This window comes from Uloborus diversus, chromosome 3 (assembly GCF_026930045.1).
Source record: "Uloborus diversus isolate 005 chromosome 3, Udiv.v.3.1, whole genome shotgun sequence".
Classification (NCBI taxonomy): Eukaryota; Metazoa; Arthropoda; class Arachnida; order Araneae; family Uloboridae; genus Uloborus; species Uloborus diversus.
In genome coordinates this window covers 146781484-146803950 of record NC_072733.1, presented here as the reverse complement: position 1 = coordinate 146803950, position 22467 = coordinate 146781484, and the positions used below count along the sequence as shown (strand labels likewise).

The window sequence follows — 22467 nt, the reverse complement described above, 5'->3', positions numbered from 1 at the left end:
TCGGTTAAAAACAAATTATAAGTTTCTTTCAAATTCAAAATAATTCACCAAAACATTTACAGTTGCTTTAAAACTTAAAATTATCCTCCAACTGTATTATTCAACGCCTAACGTACCAAGCGACCACGCTACTGGAACCCAGCCTTTTTGCGAGTGAAGCGGATGTGTTTTTTTTGTTTTTTTTTTGCAATTAAGAAACTTTCGCCAAATAAACAAAATAGCTTTAAATGTAAATAATCCCGCAAATCTATTGTAAACTCGCCAGGCGATCCCGCTACCGTAACCCAGCTTATTAGCGAGCGAAGCGAACTCCGATTGATTAGCGAAACGATCAAAAGAAAAGTCCTTTCATGAAAAGGAATATCACCCCTCTCCTCTCTGATGTAAAATAATAATTTTATTTAACTAAAATGCGTAAACACCGTTTAAAAATCTGAAAACAATTTTTTGCACTTTAAAATATGTTTCGCTAAATAAGCAAAATGATAATAAATTACATTAACAGTAGCTTTCAAATTGTAAAATAATCTTGCAACTCTATTGTTTATCACCAAACTCGCCAAGCGACCGCGCTACAGTAACCCACCCACTTTTAGTATTTGATGGATTTCTTTGTTTATTAATCTTTGGCAGTTGTCTTGTGCCATCTAGGCTAGCAATTTGGGGTGCGCTGCTTCACTTTTTCAACTGTACCGTTATTTAGTGTGAAGTCAGACTTCCACAGTACCCACATACCATGAGGACCTGTTTATAGGATGGGTAACCATTCACAGTGTAACAACACATTCACACAAAGAAAGGACATGTGAGTAATGCTATCTGGGTAGTTTGTGTATATTTTCCATATACACAACTCTAATTTGAAATGCAGGTATCCAGTTCTACACTGACCCTCAGTGCACTGAGATAAAGGCTCATGAAAACTGCACTTTTTAGCAGTTTTCGATACAAAAACCGCCATTTTTTGGCAACGCATAGAGTGAGTCATGACACTAAATGAGGGTATTGAATAATTTATATATATTATTACACAAATTAAGTACAAAAACCATGGTGGAGTCTCAGTGCATTGAACCAGGAGGCATCAAACATGACACATTTTCACTTTCTTCGGCCCAGTTTAGTCACCCTTGACAGGGTCCACTGAAGGTCAGCCACAAAATTTACGATATGTTTCAATTTAGGTACTAAATGTCATATTGTCAACACAAGAATTTCTTTGGTGGATGCTCAATACACAGAAATAGTCGAATTTAAAAAAACTCTATTTGGAAAAACCTCTACGCCGGACTCCACTTGACGAATTTTTACAGGTCCCCAATTTTTTTTTTTTTTTTTTTGGAGGAAAAGAAAAAATATGTGTCTTCTAAAATCTTTAAAAGAATCCACCATAAAAAATTGAGCAAAATCAAAAATGGTGTATATCCGAACACCTTATAAAAACTGGCTCTTAAGCGATGAACTATGTAGTTGGAAGGATTATTTTGAGTTTTAAAGCTACTGTTAATATTGGGAACTGAAAGTAACCAAGACGACATCTGGCGAGATAATATTAATAGGAAACGATGGCAATTGTCCGTTCTTCTGCGTGTTAAACTTTTTAGCAAAGGAAAAAAATGTCATTCGTGTATTTTAACTTATTGAACGAAAATGAAAAGCTCTCAAGCTGTTATATTTGCAGAAACTCTTGTTTAACAGTTAATCTTTCTGATAAATCTGAAAAAGGCATCATAAGAAAACTTGTCTTGTGTCACTCATATTACTTACGATCATGCTAGTTAAGTGGTATACAATGTAAGATACGAAAATATTTTGCAATAGGATCTGCTATGATACAAGTATATTCTAGTTACATTTTTAAAGGTAACTTGGTATTTATCGGCTCGAAAATAATTAGATCAATCAGTGCAAATAATAATATGCAATCTTCCTGTGTAGAAATATACACCAACAGTAACAAAGGGATAGACAATAGATTAAAGCTGAAATTAGAAACAGAAAAAGATATGAAATGATTGTAGACAGTAAAGAGTCAAAGAATGGATGTGCAACAATACCAATACTACAAATCAAAATAGAAAAAGAAAACCAATAAACCAACAGTTTATGAATAATTGGTGTATTAAGAATAAACACATATCCACAAACCAAGCACAAAATAGGAAAACAAGGCATGAATATCATTAAAAACAAGTAAAAATGTAATGATTCATTGCTAGCTTCATGCCGTAGCAGAACATTGTAGCAGATAAATTATTTTCAAATAAAAAAAGAACCGACTTCAAAAAAAAAAAAAAAAAAAGGAACTGAAAAGTAAAAAATAATGGATCATACTTTCATACGATTTTTTACCCAAACGTATAAATCAAATTAATTTTACAATTCCTGTACAAAAATCAACTAAACACCCAATTATAAATTAAAAACTGATTTTTATTAACGTACGATGAATTATTTTAATAAATAACTAATTATATACGATCTCTTAATTTTTAATAACCTTTTGAAGTCGGGGCCTTCCTAACGTAAATGAGTAGGTTTAGATTTAAAGACCAATTTCGCGTTTAGTTAAATTAGTGTTCAACCCACGTGGGTTGTCAGTTACGTTAGGTAGTAGTTTATGGGAGGCCCCGACTTCAAAACGTTACTAAAAATCAGACCTCCCTCCCTCAAATTATTTTCCGGTGGTGCCACTGCGGGATCCCCTGTCGCTCTTGGGGTTTTCCCTCCCTCGACTCGTGGTGTGGCACCCTCAGAATTTACAGCCTAAATCCGCCTACGCCTGTGAACCGAATTTTTATAAGAGAAGGTCATTTTATCTGTTATGTTGTTAAAATCTAATGTTACTGCTCAATTATGCGGAAAAGAAAAAAGAAAAGAAGCTTGAAGGGTGTTGCGCTCCGCCAACGCACTCACATCGCTTTTGCCCCCCCCCCCCTTTTTTTTTTGAGGCACCAGCCGCCAATGAAGAGATTATAAGCCGTAAAAATGCACGTGGTAACACGCAGGAGAATCGAGGTTTCGTGGGCTACAGTACCCACAACAAAAGTTTCACTTCTATCATGTATCTTAACGACACACAATTTTTTTCCCTAGAATTTCGGCAATTTTTTTATGAACAAAATAATTGTGTGATTCAAGTCTTTTAATCATTTGTTATAATTAGTGGCCATTTTGCCCGACACAGCTTTTCAGTTACTATTTTTAGGTCACTTAACTTTATCTAACAATGCCGGACACGCATTAAGCACTAAAATTGTTAGAATAAACAAATATTTTCTCCGACACTGTTACATCTCTCTTCAAAGCTATCTTTAAAATGTACTAAGCTTTAGATCGATCACTTCATTCGCCCTTCCTCTTTATCAAAATAAGCATAAAATTTTAGGAAGCAAAGTAAATATAGAGACAACACATGAGATAGAAAGCACACTTAGATTGTGTTTTTAACAATTTTAACAATCTCATTATACACGTTAGAACATTAACAAAATTATGACAAAAATATGTTAGAAGAGGAAGAATCAGTGGAAGTTATTTTCGATCTTGATGCCGAACGGCAGTTTTGAACAGTTCATTAAGAGTGTCCATTTGATGTGGCTGCACACTAAATGGGCGAGAAATCCTTCTAGGTCCTCCAACTTCCACGGCTAATGCAATAAAATGATAAGATCATAAATTATAAAAGCATACATTCAAACATGCTTACATACACGTATAAACATATACAACTATCTTTATATCGTGGGGTGAACGCTATAAGTATGTCATTTAAATTCAGTTTTTTTTTTTCATACTGCTTAGAGGAAAACTCAAAAAAAAAAAAATAATAATAATAAAATAAAAAGTAGAAAAATAATAATAAGAACAGCTTTTGGGGAATGTGAAGAATTGATTTGACTGTTATTAAACAATAATATCCAAATTTTATTTATTTAGAAGAATTTATCAACTTTCGAACAAAAATTTTCAACAAAAAAAAAGGAACTTTTTTTTTTTTTTTCAAATTTGCACTTACCCAGTGGAGTAGACCGAAAAAAACTTTTTTTTTTTCAATTTTCAGTAATGGGTAGTGCGGAAAGTGTCATTGGTGGATAGAGAGGGTGTGACAACAAAACTTGTCACAATTTCAAATAATACCTCATATCGAATATCAATTAACGCCTAGATGTCAGCACCATATAGCGAGCATCTGAAAGAAAACCCGTTTTTCTCCCAGCCTAGAGAGATTTTTTTTTCCTTCCCGCCACTTGCGAGAGGAACCATGACGGGATCGGTGCGGAAGAAGAAGGACGCTTGGAAGAGACGAAGAAAGAAAGGAAGTTTTTTGTAGTGCGACAAGATAATGAAAATAATGGAACAATAATCAACCTCCTCGAAATATAAGCGAATCGTCTTTTGCCTAGAAAAACGGGACAAGCATGAATAACTTGCTTCGTGCCTGATGAAAACGGATGGCGACCAGAGACTAGGAACTCTCGACTTGAAGACATAGCCCCGGCAAATTGATGCTCAAGCCGCTGGCTATCTTCAAGCACCGCCTGGAGCCCTCATCTGGATCCATCTAATTAGAGCCTTCCGAATTTTATCCTCAACGTTCTCAGAGCCCGGCGCAGCGGAGCAGCCCCAGCACAGCAGAGCAGCCCCTGCACAGCTGAGCACGTGGGAAAATGGCGCAACGTCTTCCGACCGCCTGACCATCTTTCGGATCCCCGGAGCAAGGAAAGGAACACATCCTAGCCCTGTTGGAAAAATGTCCGGCTCCCTCGCCGTAAAGATGTAATTTTTGTGGCCGATAAGGCGAAGAATTGGTGTATCCAGTGCGCTTGTTCCTCCAAGCGAGGGCTCGTAGAGGTCGATTCTACGGCCCGCAGCGCGACCTAAGGTCGCCCCTATGCTTCCGTCCGCGTCCGGCGGCGTCGTCCGGGTTTTTGAACTGGATTGTTTGGGTGAGGTTAATTCCTTTTGCACATGTATAATTTTTACCATGTTTAATTCCAATTTCACATGTATATTTTTTTACCATGTTTAATTCCTTTGCACATGTGTGTTTTTTACCATGTTTTTTTTATCCAGAATAGTTTCAAATGATGTTATATCTTTAATTATACTCATTTAAGGTGTACACCTAATTCAAATATTTGTGATTAATCTAATGTCTCCTACAGAGAATAAAAGAAGTGTTTTTTTTTGACCTAACGTTAATCGATTTTTGATGTAGCTTAGCTCATACTCTAAACTCCTGTAACCAGGAGATTTTCCAACGCTCCACTATACGAATCGCGTTCGCCCTGCTGGTGCATATTTACCCATCAGCATCACATATGGTGCCGTTCTAAAAAAAAATTTTTTTTTCAAGGTTGAGTTTCTGGGTTATTATTAGTGAATTTTCACGAGAAATTCAAAAAATATTTTTAATTGTGCTGCTATTTGATTCATTTGAAAGTTGTGATTGATTATTGACGCATTCGATCGTCAACTCATATATTGTTTTGTGATATGCCATAATTCCATTCTGATGTGTTTTTATTCAACGATGCATGAATTCTTGAGGATTGAAATTTTGAAATTATTGCATTTATGTATTACATAGATTATGTTAGGGGTATTTATATATATTGATTATCAAATATATTTAGATATTTCATCATGAAATGAACTTTTTTTGCAATTTAATTTGAAGTTTTGCAACGATTATGCACTATATATATGTAAAATTTTTAGGGGTAAGGTATCTTTTTTTTTAACATTTGTTTGAAATTTGTGTCAAAATCTCACTTTGCTATGTATTATGATTACGCGAAGTAAATCACTCGCCAGAGTTAATCAAGCCACATCCCCAATCGCTGCTCACAATTCTAATTCACCAAATATGTCTTTGGCAAATGCTTTACCCTCTTTCTCAGGCTAGGAAAATGAATGTGTCAAAAATTTCGTTTCACAAATATCAGATGTGGCCGAGTTAGAGAAATGATCACCTGAAAAGAAGTTAATATTCTTAAAATTAAATTTAAAGAACAAAGCACTTGATTTCCTGATCAACGACCCTCGTGCTGTATCAGCTAAGTCTTTCGATGATTTAACAAAATTATTGATAGATAAATTTTCTGTGAAAACAAATTTTCAACAGGTGCAGGAGAATTTCTCTAATATAAGGCAGAAACCAAATCAGTCAGTTTCGGACTTAATCGAGCAAATTGAAATAGCTGCCACTAAATACATTGATGTCAATGATCCTTCAGCTGAAATTCAGAAATTGAAGGAAAATTTAAAATTTTCAAAACTCTTAGAAGCCTTAAGGGGGGACATCAAAATTGAAGTCAAAAAACTCGGTCCAGTTAATTTTGAGGAAGCGGCAAAATTTGCCAAGAATATAGAAAGTGCATTTAGCTCTGATGAGTATAGTGTTTCAAACATAAGCTGTCGTCCAAATATTGAAATTCAAACTTTACTTCAAAATCAAATAGAGACAAATAAGCAAATAAAAATTCTCACTGATCAATTAAATCAATTCAAAGAAAATTCTGTCCAGGTGAATAACACCCACCAACAAAATTTACCAACCACGTCTTGGGCCAATCCTTCTGTTCAGGAATTTATTCCTAGGTCCCACTTCACGCCAAATTTTCAAAATGACAAAATTTCGTGTCATATTTGTGGTAAACCACATCTCACCACCCAATGTTGGCATTACCCTACTAACACTAGTCAGCAGGGAAATTCGTATAGTCAGCGGGGAAATTTATACAGTCAGCGGGGCAATAATTACAGCCAAAGGGGTAGTTTTAATGGGCATTCATTCAACCAATAGGGGCAGTCGTAGATCTTTTACTAATAGGCGAGGTCCTTTTAAACCCTACCAAAGAAATTCAAACTATAGGGGGAATTTGGCAGAAAAATAAGAAAATAGAACTAAGGGATCCCACAAAAAAAAGAAGCAACCCTTAGTAATGACAGTAAAGAAAGTTCTCAAAACAAAAGAAAAAACTTAAAATCTGACGTGAATAGGGACTATCCCAAAATTGCTTCCAACGATAATGAATCAGCTGAGAATTCTGAAATTCAGATTTCATCATCATGTAATATTCAAAATCCTTGCAGTTTACCATTAATTGAAATTTAATTTGGCAAACAGACTTACATTGCTCTTATCGATTCAGGTGCAAGCATCAGCTTGGCTCAGGCTGACATATTATCTAAAATAAAAGAAGTTGCAAAAGTGGAGTATGTCTCCCGTTCAGTCAAAATTCAACTTTTGAACAGCTCCACTGTTCCTTACATGTCATCTGTTAACCTGTCTTTCAAAATAGACACTAAATGGTTCAGGAACCTATTTTTCGTCACACAAAACAACTGGGGCTACGATTATCAGTTCATCTTAGGATATGATTTCTTACAGAGAAACAAGTTGATAATTTATCCTGCCAATAACAGGCTTATCATGGACAATAATCACTTCAAATTTTTTGACCCTGACACTGAACCTGAAAATAATCAGACTCCTAAAGACACCGATTTGGACAAATGTATTTACAATGCTAAAGTTGTTAACAATGTAACTATTTTGCCAGGAAATTTTGAGGTAGTGAAACTTGCAATCCCAGAAAATATGCAAATGCACAAACAGGTCTTCCATTTGTTCACTTATCATTTCTATTCCATTTTCTTAAGATCGCGAAGGTTTCCTTTCTGTTTTTTTTTTTTTTTTTTTTTTTTTTAATCACGACATTGGTGACATGAGTTCTAAAAAACTGGGGGGGGGGGGGGAGGCTAACACTTTTCTTGACGAAAACCCTGGTGTCCCCCCCCAAATGTTTGGTCACTCTACGCCTCTGATTACAAATGGGCGTTAATTTGCAATTGAGAAACTCAAACCCCCTATATCATAACGAACAACATTAACTAGTTTAACATTTATTTGAGTGTATCCAAGCAAATTTTTATACAAATTAGTGTGCTTACCACTGGGCCTTCGTCTAGCTGCATGCATTGGTTCACTAGATGTCACAACCAGGTATCCTTTTTGGTACATTCCCATATATCCCATAAAAGGACTACATATACGTGCTGCTAAAGATTCCATTCGAATTTTATTTTTACTTGGCGGATATGAATCATTTACATTCTGAAACAAAAATCAAGCAGACTTACAGCCAAAAAATAAATTGAAAAGCTAAATGAAATAATGCTTTAAAAGTTAACATTTTGTGTCAACAGATTAATTACGAGCTCAATTTACCATTTTAACCAACATTTCCTTACAATTAAGAAGAGAAAAAAAGAGAGAAAAAGAAAAAATTACTCCTGAGGTCAGAGATGGGCAGATTCGTATTCGTAAATCCGAATCCGAATTTGATTTACAGCACCTTAACGTGTCAATCCGAATACGAATACATTCGTATTCACAAGTGTGAATTCGAATAGATTCATGTTTGCTAGTGCGAATCCGAATACGAAATACGGATTCATACCTATGAATCCGAATCTATTCGGATTCAGACCTGTGAATCCAAATCATTTCTGATTCACATCTATGAATACGAATCCATTTGGATTCACACTTGGATTCACTGAAAAATTCAATTTAAAATGCCAATATAAATAAATAAATATTTGTCTGTACCTCGCTACAGTTCGAGTTTTGGGTGTTAGCGAGTTTTTGGGTGTATATTTATTGGCGTTAAACTAAGTAATTGACCCGAAAATGAACTTCCTACTATTTGGAGCCCCAAGTCGAATATGACTGGACCCAGGTTTTAGAAGTCCATAAAAAGTTAAAAATCATGATTTTATGGTCATGAACACTAAAAATTTTCGCTATTTTTTCGTACAGTGAAGTACCCATGCTTGGGACAGTTTTGAACTTTTACCTCTAGTAGCATATTAATCATACGCTTTCCATTCGAACGAAGTATTCTATTTTCAGGATTTGCCTTACTACGTCCCTTCAAGACAAGAAATAAGTGTGTAGATTTGTCCCTTTAAAAATAAAACAAAAAAAAAATGTTCATTCTCCCAAGTTAGGGACCTCCCTAGGGGGTTCGTGATAACGAATTCTTCCTTAGCAGATATAAGACTAGCTTTGAATTCTTCCACAGTATCAGTGGAGTGGTATCGCTGTAAATGGCGTATTAAATTCGAAGTATTCAAAATGTTCACCTGAACTTCTTTAGTTTTTGAGGGAACATTCGCATCACATTTTAAACATAAAGCTCGAATAGATTTATGAGAGGCTCTCTCTAGGGAAATAGCATCGGCATTATCACTCACCGGCTTGAAAAAATCACCACTTAGTGCTGATCTGAGCGAAAATCGCAATTTCTGAAAAGGTTCGCATTCTGAATTCAAAGAATTGTCCTCGGAATAATAAGTAATCTTATTAAAAGAAAAAAAAAATCATATCATTATTAAATAAATGTAATTGAAACCGAAGAAAAATATAAAAAAATCATAGTAGCAATATACATTAAAAAAGAAAAAAAAACTTGCAAAGTATATATATATGAAACGAGATTACCTTTCAATGAAATTAAAAATAATAAATTAAATTGGATACGTACCTATTAAGAGTTAAGCTTAGAGTGGTTCAAAAAAACTTTTTTTAGCTAGAGTCCAGGACACACCCTATTTTTTTTTTTTTTTTTTTTTCAGACTTACTAATAGTATTATCAAGGAAGTTAGAGGGATGAAGAACGATCACTTCGTGACCGATTTTTTTGTTCGGCGGAGAAAGTAACCGTAGAAACGGAACCTTTAATACGTACAGAAGCCAACTTTTAGGAACAGCTGACATGCTTTCGTCGCCAATGTTGAACTGGAGTTTCTTGGAATTGGCGGAGGTTGCCATTGCCTTTGGCTCCTAATTCCAAGAAACGGAGGAGAATGAATTTGTTAGGGGGTATAAGAGACGATGGGAAAGCCATTTAACTTTGGCCCCCTGCGGTATTGGGAGTTTCGAAAGCCTTTTGTATCCAAAGCTTTGAACAAATCGCAAAATGGTTCCAGATGCAATCTTTCTTTTCCCCATTATAGGTACTTAGCTACTGTTAAAAAATTCCAATTGATGCGTATCCACTTAGTTTAAATTTGTTGCCTTTTTAAAATCCCTTACTGATCACCCCTTTCTGAGTTTAATTAAACAAATATTAAAGGATTATAACACTCTTTATGTGTATGTCAGTGATTTTGTTTTTAAACACAATTGATATGCGGTACCCTCCATCAGATACATTACTCCACGATAACGTCAACCTGTGTTTTAATAGCTGTTTATTTTGCTTATGATTCTGCCAATAAAAAGTCTCTTTTTCATGTATGTTTTTTCATTCCATCTCAGACAATATACATTTTCAATTACGCATTTATATTTTAGCTGGACTGGAAAACTAAAAGAAAAAAAGAAAAGTGAAAGTCGAGCAGTATCAACAGGAAGAATTGGTGTCATATTCAAAACCATCAATTTCTCTGCTGGTACTTTTCGAGAAAAATAGAATCATCTTCAAAAACTGGACCCCTTTTGAAACTCTTGTGCACAAAAGCGTATCTTGACTTGTCCACCAAGCTTGGGTACAGAAATGAATCAAATTTTGATTAGCCTAGCTCATGTATGTTTGCAGCACTTATAGTTGCATTTGTTATAGTTGCTAAAATTTTGAACCGTGTTTTGTTATAAAATCAGTGCATATGAATTATGCTTGAAGATTGTTGCTCCTTTTTATCCTAATCTCCTAGACGATTAAAAAAAAAAAAACACTCCCATGCACTACATTTTCGTTCAGTTAATGAAAGAAGGAGCGTCCCACAAAGCGTGGACTCTGAAATGAATTAAAATTTAGTTAAGTGCATGAATATGTGTGACGTTTTAAGTGCTGCCTAAAATTTTGAATCATCTTTTGTTGTAAACTCAGCTCATATGAACTGTACTTGAAATATTTTCGTTCCTTTTTATCCAAATCGCCAAACCGAACAAAAATGAACCTCCCATTAAGTACATTTTTTTTCAATTAATGAAAGAAGCTATTTTTCTTCTCTTGTCTAGCAACATACATCATTTCCTGCTGCCGCAAAAGCACAACAAAAAATGAAATTGAAAGCATTTGTGTGAGCTGTTATAGCAGTTTCAATGCTTGAAATATTACTTTTTGTTATTGTTTTTATATTTATGTTCCTTCTGTAAAAACAAGTTCCTTGTTTTTTTAAACGGTTATATGCAAAACGTGTCTGAGCTTGTCCAAAATGAATCAAATTTTGATAAGACAAGTTAATTACGTTTGCAACGCTTTAATTTCTGCCAAAAATTTTGAATCATGTTTTGTTACAGACCATATATATATTTAAACTCAATGCACGTGAATTAAGGTTGAAAATTTTTGTTCTTTGTATCCAAATTTGCTAAACGATAAAAAAAAAACAAAAAAAACAAAAAAAAAAAAAAACCGTCCCATTCAGTACAGTTTTACTCAGTTAATGAAAGAAGTAATTTTTCTACTCTTGTGCTCCATCCATCATTACCTACTGCAAAAAAACTCGCAACGAAAACTAAATTTGTGTGTGCCGTTTTAGCAGTTTCAATATTTAAATTATTATTTTTATCAATGTTTTTATATTTCTGTTCCTTTTAAAAATACTATTACGTTTCTTGTCTCTTCAAACTATTGTATGGAAACCATGCTTGCCCATGAAGCGTAGACTCAGAAATGAATTAAAATTGAGCAGTCGAGTTTAGGAATATTTTTAACGTCATAAGTGCTGCCTAAAATTTCGACGCAACTTTTGTTTTAAACCCAGTGCATATTAATTTTACTTCAAGAAACCTTTTCGCTTCTTTTTATCCAAGTGTCCTTAACGAACAAAAGTGAACTTCCCATTCAGTACATTTTCAATCAGTTAATGAAAGAAGCAATTTTTCTTCCCTTGTCGAGCAACATAAATCATTTCCTACTGCAGAAAAAGCACCCAACGAAAATTTAATTTAAAACATTTGTGCGTGCTGTTATAGCAGTTTCAATGCTTGAATGTTTTATTATTATTATTATTTATTTAGTCTCCTTCTGAAAATAATAAGTTTCTTTACTCTTGAAACTGGTATATTCTAAACGTGTCTGGGTTTGTCCACGAAGGCAGGGCTCAGAAATAAATTAAATTTGGATTCGCTTAGTTAATGTTTATAACTTTAAGTAGTGCCTAAAATTGTGAGCCATACTTTGTTATAAACTCAGTGCATATGAATTGTGATCGAATCCTTTTTGTTCCTTTTACCCAATTACCCTTATAAAAAAAGGGCTGATGTCATCACATTCTCCCTATTGTTTGTCCCCCCTGTCATTTATTTCCTCTTCCTTGTCACGAACGGTAACAATTTAATAAACCCCACCTTAAAGAGGGATTTAATTCGTAGTCAGCTCCTTGCAAACTGACATTTCTCTCCTCTTTTTTTACAAATGCAAAATAAAAATATTTATCGCCCTGGCATTGGTGCCAATAATTTGACACTAATGGCTATAGTTCGCCAATTTCACAATTATGGAAGTCTTTCTGAGTGAAACGATACCACACAACTCCTTTAATACGTAAAACTTCTGCACAAATTATATTTCTTATGAAAGTAGGCATGCCCTCTGCAGTTAGAAATATAAAATTTCCAACTGTCAAATGAACGAACTCTACTCGAGGCTACTTATAATTGTCCATGCGAAAGCAAAATGTTTTATTAAAAGATAAAAATCGCTAAAACATAATCAAAATGAAAACATTTTAAATGCCCGTAGTTACCCGAAAAGCCTCAATAATAAAACCAGATGCAAAAATTTCATTTATTTACGATCAAGCGAGAAATGGCAACACCATAATATCAAAGACTATTTTCCAGCAATTTCTTCACGCTAACTATATCGCGTGAAAAAGTAAATAAAAATGAATTTTTATTTGCTTTTGATGAATTTTCGCTAATTTTTAATTGCTTCTAGCTCAAATTCTAGCCATCTTTTCGGGATCCCATTTTGTGTTTTAAAGCATTTTTCGCGATCTTTCCAACGATACCAAGCTCGAAGCATTAAAATGCATATTTCGTGTAGAAAAAGCGGTTTAAAAAATCAATTAAAACTTAATGTTTCACGCGTCCAACAATGAATTTCAACAATGGAAAAGAGATAAAATTAAAATTTTTGAGTTTCGCTTACTAAAAAACGCTTATAACTTTTTTTCTAGTGGATTTAGGTTATTGGACCTTGGGCGCCCTGACAATTTTTTCGTTAGGCGTATTTTTTAAAGACCTTTCCAGCCATATCAAATTCGAAAAAAATGGATCATTCGATCGCGTAGAAAGAGCTATTTAGAACGAAAATTCGTTTTTTATTAATATCTCTGTTAATTAACGTTCGATTTCAAAAAAAATTATTGATAACACTAAAACTCGGCAATAGCTACCGAACAAAAAAAGAATGAAGGAAATCGGTTCACAAACATAGGAGGAATCGGTACCGAAAAAAAAAACAGCTTGCCTATCTTTACTAATATTATAAAGAGAGAGGGCGGATTTTTGTGTGTTTATATGTTCTAGGTAATCTCCGGAACCCCTGCACCTATTTGAAAAATTCTTTCACTATATGAAAGGTGCTTTCTTACTGAGTAACATAGGCTATAATTCGAAAAAGTCCAATAAATAATTCTTTTTTTAATTCAAATTTTGGCCCAAATTTCACGTAAATTGCCTATTATTGGCTATTAAAGGGGTGAAAAATTATTTGCACATATTAATATTATATATCGTTAAAAAGGGTAGAATTTTCTGCGCTCTAAACAATTTATTTCAATGCTCTAACTTAATTACGGTGGGAGTAATTTGCGTTTTTAGCTCGAACTTTTTTACGCTTAGCTGAAATTTAGGCACTACTTTCTTTATTAAATCTATCAATAAAAAGTGAAGGAATTGTCCCACAGTTTTCTTTTTGACAGCATTGGAAAAAGCGAGATTTTTTACTCCAGATCTCTCTCGATCTTTGGTCGAAAAAATTAGCTTCTATCTTCAAAGGAAAAAAAAGTTACAAGCGTTTTTAAATCAATTTCGAAATATGTCATTTTGATGTTCAGCAAATCACCGCCCAACAGCCAGGGCTAAAGCAGAAATACATGAAATACACCACCAGCTCAGTCATCTCCAGCCGAGGACTGCAGTTTCGTACCTACTAGCACTCATCAGCCGAGTTGAGCCGAACCATTGTTTCGGTCGCTCGTCTGGTCTGCGCTAATTCTATATTGGCTACCAGTTTGTTTGGCACTCTTGGCTTCCTTAAGAGGTCTTCCATTTCCAGCTCAGTCACTTTCCTGTGCCGGGCTGATGAGTGCTAGTACGCACGAAACTGCAGTCCTCGGCTGGAGATGACTGAGCTGGCGGTGTATTTCATGTATGTCATTTTGATTCAGGTTGTCAACTATTTTATTTTCACGTTTCCACGGTTACGCTTTTTGAATCCATTGTTTATTTATTTCAGGTTTTATTTCATGTTTCCATGGTTACGCTTTCAAAATCCATCTTTCGTATTTTAATTTCTTGAAAGTATTTTAATATCTGTCGTCAATGTTTGGAAGGGTAATTTTGCTTGGTGGTTTTTTTTCCTTTTATTTAAACCTGATTGTTGAATATATGTCACTCAACACAATTTTTATTCTCAAGGTAGACCGGGCAAAGGCTACTGTTAATGTGATCATATACCTTTTTGTTTATTTGGCGAAATATTTATTATTGCCAAAGAAAAAACATTCGCTTCACTCGCAAAAGGACTGGCTTCCGGTAGCGTGGTCGCTTGGCGCGTTAGGCCCTGAGCAGTTCAATCTAGGATTATTGTTTTAAGGCAACCGTTAATGAAATTCATTGTTCTGGCGATTTGTTTTGAAATAAAAGAAACTTTTGATTTGTTTATATCCGAGTGAAATGCACGACACTTTCTTTTTTTCTGACGATGATTTTTAAATGGTCCACGGCATTTTTTTTTTTTTTTTGTTAGACCGATGGATTATAATAGCGTGGTTGCTAGGCAAGCTTGGCGATAAACAATAGAGTTATAGAATTATTTTTACATTTGAAAGATATTATTTGATGTCTTTTTTTGTTTATTAAGCGAAATATTTTATATTGCAGTAAAAAGCTCTTCACTCGCTAAATAGTTTTAAAGCAAATGTAAAACTAATTTAATCATTTGACAAAAAGTTTTAAATTCCAAAGAAACTTAAATAGGTTTTTTTTTCTTTTGAAAAGGTGAGTACGCATTTTATACAAAGAAAAATGATCATTTCACATCCGAGGGGGAGGGGGCGTCAATTTTTTTTATTCAACGGACCTCCATTGAATTTTTAGCACGGGCATCGCTGTGCGGGTACTGCTAGTTAATATATAAAGATAACATTGGAATCAAAAATGTGGATTTTCTTTTCATCTTGTCTTGTTTTCGATCCGATTTCTTTCCTGTTAAGCATTTTATCACGCACGTCACTGCAAAATGCTGTAAATTAACAAATTTAGTGATATTTTGAACCAATTTACAACTACTACGATTAAAAAAAAAAAAAAAAAACGAATTTCGAATGGTGTTTGTTTTTATTAAAAAAAAAATGAGGACGCGCTGTGATCACTTGGATTGCGCAATCGAGTCTTGAAGCAGGCCCGGTGGCCCCGACCCAGGCCCATAAGATCCCCCCCCCCCCCTTCTCGATCCTCCTCCCATACAGAAATGAGCTTGAGGCTTAATTACTTCCTTTCAGCATTTTCACAGAGCCGGGAGTGAGGACTGAGGAGACAGCAATTTGCACGTAAATGCAGTGCCATCCGCATTGGCGATTTACTGCATTTGCAATTACTCAAGCATGCTTTTCGCCAAAATTGCCTCGCCAAGCTATACCTATATTTTGGCTTCTCTGTAAAGAATAAGTTCCGACAGGCTTCTTAGGCGTTTAGCATATGATCCTACGGGAGTGATCGATCTATATGAGTTCTAATATCGCTGGTATTATGCTGTAAAAGTTTTAGTTTCTTACTCAAATTTTAAGAGGGTGATCAATTTAACATTAGTCGTAGCATGGAAAATGTCACAAATTTGGAAACATTTAATTTCCTCAGCTGTGTTTTTGTAAATACTTTTTTTTTTTGCAATGTATATTCATATTACTTTTGTATATTATAATATGTAGCATTGTTATTTCAATGCAATTTTTAACGCTCCTCCCCATACTTACGATGTTTGGGGAAGGGAGTTGAGCACTCTCTTTCAGTTGAAATAAGAAGTCAAAATTCTTCCGGTATATTACTTACCGTTCACAAGTCTAAAAATATTGAGGGGTGTCCTGTTATCTATTAGAGACTTTTTTTACATGTATTTTTGAACCATCCTAGTTAAGCTATTTACTTATTCACTAAAAAATAAACATGCAATCCTCCTCAACTCACAGTAAGTCAAAACAGAGAAAAAAAAAATATGCATGCGTTTTATAAGATAAGAAATCTGAAAAACACTCTTCTTTTCAGTCCTTGATGAGTTTTATTGGGGAGTCAGTACCCCCTATACCATCAATGTTAATTTGCAAAGGTTCATGTACCTTTTTCTGAAAATCTATTAAAGATACAATTATGAAATTTTTTCTGTACCTTAAGTAGACTCTTTTCTCTGTACTAAAGTAAAATTTTACAGAAAGGAATCTTAGTTTTTATTTAAAAAATTCTAATGCGTAAGTCACTGAATTTTTTTTTCAAAAAATGCCATTTTGCAACACGAAATCAGCTCTATAAAAAAATATTTTTGGAATATGAGAAAAATTTTACTTCAGTATATGCAACTAGATATATGGAATAGGTGATAAAAATTTCAAATCCTAACACTATTTAGTTTCTGAGAAAAAGGAACATTTAGTTTCAAAACTACCATTTCGAGATATTGCAATTTAAAGGGGAAAATCCTACCTTATCAACATATGTTTACCTTTTTTTGAATCACTTTTTAATTTTCTTCTAATATGAGCACGATCAAGAAATATGTATCATTAAAAAGGTATTGAAATGGAGTTTCAAAATATATAAAAATCAAAAAATCAAATTTTTGAAAGTATTTATTGTACTGACTCCCCTTAAAATACAAGAAGCATATGGTTTCCTTTTTTTCTTCGTGCATTTTATTTCAGGTGTTATTTTTCAAAAAAAAAAAAAAAAGAAAAAGAAAATAATTCTATGTTCTACGCTATTTTTATTTTCTCAGTTTATGTACTTCCATATTATTTCCTTTTTTTTTTCCTTAGAAAAAAGGAAGGTGTTATTTATTTTGATTGGTAAAAAATTTCTGGGAAATACACCCATATGGATATGGGACTTTATATTGTAGCAAGATTTTATAAAGTTCAGATGTGTAATCATTTTTTACTGATTTCTGAATTACTCAAACTTAGATTTTATGAATTTTTAACCATATATAGGAAAAGAATGATCTAATTTAACATCTAACTTGAGCATTTTAACTTGTTTGTATCAAATACTATAATTAAATAAATTTAAATTTCAAAAATTCTATTTAATTCAGAAAAATCCGGTTTAAATAAAAAAAATCCGAGTTTATATATATATATATATATACATATATATATATATTAAAATCCTGATTTTTATCAACCCTGTTATGAAGATCCAACAATTTAAACACTATTCTATAATCTGCTTAGTAAAATATGTAGAGTTTTTTGTTGTTCTTGAGTACTGATTAAAAACTTCCCGATTTATCTGTTGATAATCACTGTATTCTGTCAGTGCATTATGTTTTTATACATTATTCATTAAAACTTTTTGTACAGTTTAACCTCAAATTATTTAACAAAAATTCCTAGCAGATTCCATCGTTATTTCCATTTGAAATTGCATTTGAGGAAAAATATCAGCAATTTGACGCTGTAAAAAACATTTATCGCCGCTTGAATTTCATTACATTTCATAACGAAGCTACCGTTCTTGCCACTCTAATATCTCTCAAACCGGTTTCCGTGCTTGATCATGGCGGCCAATGGAAGCAGTATACGAGTCGTTCCTCTACCCTATTATAGAACTCTTTGGTACAAACAAGAACGTTTTCGCAGTAGTCAACTGTTGCAATAGTTGAAAATAAATGCGAAATACAAAATACAACCTAGCTTTCTTTTACGCATTTTCTGTTTTTTCGTGAGAAATTTGGTTAGTAGAACTATTAGTAAATAATTATCTTTGTGATCGATGCTTCCTTCCGGAGATGGAGTGGTTCAAATGTATGTTTGTATTATTGAATAAAAACCGTTTTCTTCCATCATAATACAGTAGAACCTCTCAATAAGGGACACTAAGGGGGCCAGACATTTTGTCCCTTAAATAGAGGTGTCCCTTATTTGGAGGTGGATGAATTGATGTATGGCTGTGTACTTAGTAGTATAATATCACAATAAACATTAACACTAAGACATTTAACCCTTATGATTAAATACTGAAAATGTTAGTTATATGCTAAATAAAATTCATAATTATTCAAATTTCTAAGTTTATATTATTTTATTAATTAAAATTTAATCAAAAATTTTGTAAAGGCAAAGTTTTGTAGCATACAGAAATAATTTTGAAGTAATTCATTACATATATTTGCTTTATGTTATGTAAATTACAATGTAATACTATGTGAATTACAATTAATGTTCAAATTTTTTAAGTTATATATACACAGCTAATTAGTTGCTGTGCACTCTCCGTCAGCCCTGATCCTACTTAAAAAAGTTGTTGAGCGGGCAAACATGCATGTTAATTTCAGCAAGTTTTTTTACAATACATTACTTATTTCCTTCACATACTTATGTTTAAGTCCGACTTAACTCAAATTATATTTTTCGAGGAAAAGTGAAACTTGAATTCCAGTAAATTCACTATTTCATATGCGCTTATACATTATTTTTTGCATTTTTTTTTTTTTTTTTTTTGCTTTGTAACTGTCCCTTAAACAGAGTGTCCCCTTAATTAGAGGTAAATAATGGAAGTCCCTATTCAAAGGGACTGGGACCCAAAAAATGTCCCTTAAATAGAGGTGTCCCTTAATGGAGGTTCTACTGTATATTTGTTTGTTTTTTTTTTTTTTTCAAACGAAACGTTTCAGAGAGAATCTGCATTTTCAACGGTACAAATATCTGTAACATCAACAAATTTTTACAATCAAATTTGGTCCTTTGTAACAGGTATCACTGTATATTCATTATATTTTAAAGCTGCGAAATTGAGATAAATGATCTGTGGTAAAATTATATAAACAAATCAAGTTTCAATTTGCTTGACTTTGGCAGAATTCCACTTTTAAAATTTTTAGACCATAACAATATCGTCACTTTTCTTCAGAAATTCACTAACACCGAAAACTCGACCTGTAGCGAGGTACAGACACACATTTATTTATTTATATTGGGCTTTTGAATTGAATTTTTCAGTGAATCCAAGTGTGAATCCAAATGGATTCGTACTCATAGATGTAAATCAGAAATGATTTGGATTCATAGGTCTGAATCTGAATAGATTCGGATTCATAGGTATGAATTCGAATTTCGTATTTGGATTCAGACTTGTGAGTACGAATGTATTCGTATGCGGATTGACACGTTAAGGTACTGTGAATCGGATTCGGATTTACGAATACGAATCTGCCCATCTCTGCTTGAGGTTTTGTGAAATATTTCTACCAGTTCTGCAAGAACGAGTAACAAACCGAAAAAGGTAATAGATATTTTAAAAGGTAAAAATTTTCTGATACAACTCAGTTCAAAACAACTTCAGGTTGAGTCTCGCATACGTATTGAGTCATTACCCTAACCGTACCCCCCCCCCCCATCAGCTCAGAGAAGTGAATATGTGAATATGAAAAAGTAGAAATTTGTGTTTTTAGGTTAACGAAATCATGCCTCGACTGCCTTTTAGTTTTCTTTTACTCATTAAATACATTCTTTAAAAGTTTAGTAGGAGAGCGACCAGAACAACCATCTTTTTTGAGGGGTACTCCAAATCTCCAAACTACAAATGCAGGGATACTCTCAACTGTCAAAGTTTGCAGGATGAAAAGAAGAGGCATGAATGTATAACAGAAGGTATATATTTAATACTCGTAATGAATAAATTAACACTTAAAAATAAGAGTGTAATGAATGCCTGCAAGTGAGATGCTGAAGATTTTTGTAACAAAACAACTGCAAACTAATTACGGTAGGACTGGGAATAGACTGAACTAATGTTTACAAATATGCAACATTATGTAGAAAACTATCCAGATTTCTTTTCGAGGATCAAAATGACCCCCGCCGTATTTCAATGTATACAGGGCCTGATTACTCAATAGGCCAACTAGGCCGTAGCCTAGGGTCCCCAATTTTCAGGGGGCCCCAAAATGGCCATTTTTTAAAATCAATAACTAAAACTGTTTTCGCCAGCGGCTAAAATTGTAAAGGTTGACTACACAGGAGCCCCGAAGAAGCATACAGCCTAGGGCCTCCTGATATCTTAATCGGGCCCTGTATGCATAAAAAGACTGCCGTAGTTCTAGTGTTAAAAAATATAGATTCAACTTTTCTACATATTTAAGAAATTCAAAGTTACTATTTTGACTTGAAATGTTTGATAGTCAAAGTATAAATTATTTTCAGAGAACATACTTGCAGTAATAAGATCATTCTTCGGATTTCAGGCGATACATCTGCTCCGTAGGCAGGAACAGCTTCTATGTGACACAGAGGAATGAACAAAGACATGTACATGTAAATTAAACGTAAAAGTCTAAATTACATTTCAATTTTATTTTAAAACAACGAAATGTGTACTGAATGTGAATTTTGAACTACATAGTTTTCAGTATAAATGTAAAATGCCCCTCAATTCTGCTTTTGGACTGGTAACCCTACCTCTGGCTTCAGCTTTGTCAGCGCAAAATTTGGGTTACCAATTTCATTAACTAGATGTATCGCGACACAAACGCAGTTAGTTAAAATGGCGTCTTTTCCAAAATTTTGAAAGTATTTTTTTCTGAAAGAACATGCTTAAAAACATAGGATCTGACCATTTTTTAAATAATTTGTTTAAGTTTAATATTTTTTAAAAAATATTTAAATAGGTGCGCTTTCATTGTTTACATTTTTTGCCGATGACATCACAAATGATGAAATGCCATTCTGTGTTGCCATTCACAGAGGAAAAAATTTAAATCGCATCTTTACTCACGTGTATTGGCAACGATATGGTTGATAGCAAGCGTAGAGCGCAATTTTAATTCTCTTCTTGATTATCATAACGTGGAAACGTGGTACAAAATACACAAAAGAGCATCACTTGTGACGTCATCAAGACCACAGCTTGTTTGCAAAATCGGACATTTTAAAAAATTAATTAAAATATAACTGTTGGGAAAATGAAAGAATTTTCTGGGTTCATGTTATTATTTTTATTTTATTTTTTTTGCTTATTCTATCAATTTCAGTGACTAAAAGTACTACTTTTGACCGAAGGAAACAACCCCATTATTTATTTTTTCACATGTGCAGATTTTTAATTAATTATGTAAATGTAATCATCAAAGCATTGGGGAAACATATGGGAGAAAACTGGGAGGAATGAGAAGATGGGCCGCTCCCGTCGGCATAAGCTGCGAGCGGCAACAACTGCATTTCTGCCGAAATATAATGTTAAAATCTATATTTCTTGCTTCAGGCCACCACGGCCTCGAAAATTGTCCAGGAGATGCTAATCTGCTACATCTACTGGACAAACTAAAAATAATTTTTCACATTCTATTTTAGCATAAATGCAGCTCTCTCATTCTTCTCGCTGTCCCATTCTTCCCGATTCTCCCATAAGCAAGGAAATCAATATTTCACGAACATTTGCTGTTACCTTCAATATCAGAAGAAAGGAGAATAACATCTCGGAAAGCAACCAGTGTCGTACATCGAATAGATAGTCTTCCTTTCGGCTAGAAATTATATACAATCACAACATTAATTTTATGTTTATTGCACCTAAATTATTTCTACAAAAAAAGGGGGGGGGGAAACTCCAGTGTCTTATAATTGATCGATAATTTGCTCTAATATTTAAACTACAATTTTACATTATAATATAAGTTAAATACTAGAATTTGCTTCAATGCTTTGTTCAACACATTTGTGAGCGTTATTTTGCCATGTTCTGAGCCTAGTATACAGGGTGTATCAGTACAGCGTTTACAGACTTTCAGGGCAGATAGAGTAAATCTAGTCGATGAGAAACCACTAGCAATGCATGGTCGGAAAAACGCTTTCAGGGCGCGGTAGTGACGACACAAATCACAAAAAAGACAAGACATGAAAAAGGGAAGAAAACATGTTTATTATCCTTAGTACAGCCAAAAACTAAGAAAAAAGAACATTAAGGAGCCAACGATCGTCATCAAAGTAGGTGTTCGAAATTACGAT

At 33.8% G+C, this 22467-nt stretch overlaps 1 protein-coding gene across 2 annotated transcripts in view; it reads right to left on the bottom strand.

The window, feature by feature from the left end:
* Window positions 1-3446: 3446 nt before the first annotated feature.
* Window positions 3447-22467, bottom strand: part of LOC129218705 (proline-rich protein 5-like) — a 57502-nt gene continuing 38481 nt past the window's right edge. Inside the window, exons 6-9 of one of the 2 annotated variants that reach the window (XM_054853027.1) lie at window positions 21908-21986; window positions 20677-20741; window positions 7963-8125; window positions 3447-3650 (exon numbers count right to left, since the gene is read on the bottom strand). In XM_054853027.1, coding sequence (XP_054709002.1) covers window positions 3535-3650; window positions 7963-8125; window positions 20677-20741; window positions 21908-21986 — 423 coding nt within the window. In that variant the 3' untranslated portion in view covers window positions 3447-3534. The remainder of the gene's footprint in view (window positions 3651-7962; window positions 8126-20676; window positions 20742-21907; window positions 21987-22467) is intronic. The other variant, XM_054853028.1, reaches the window with a different exon arrangement.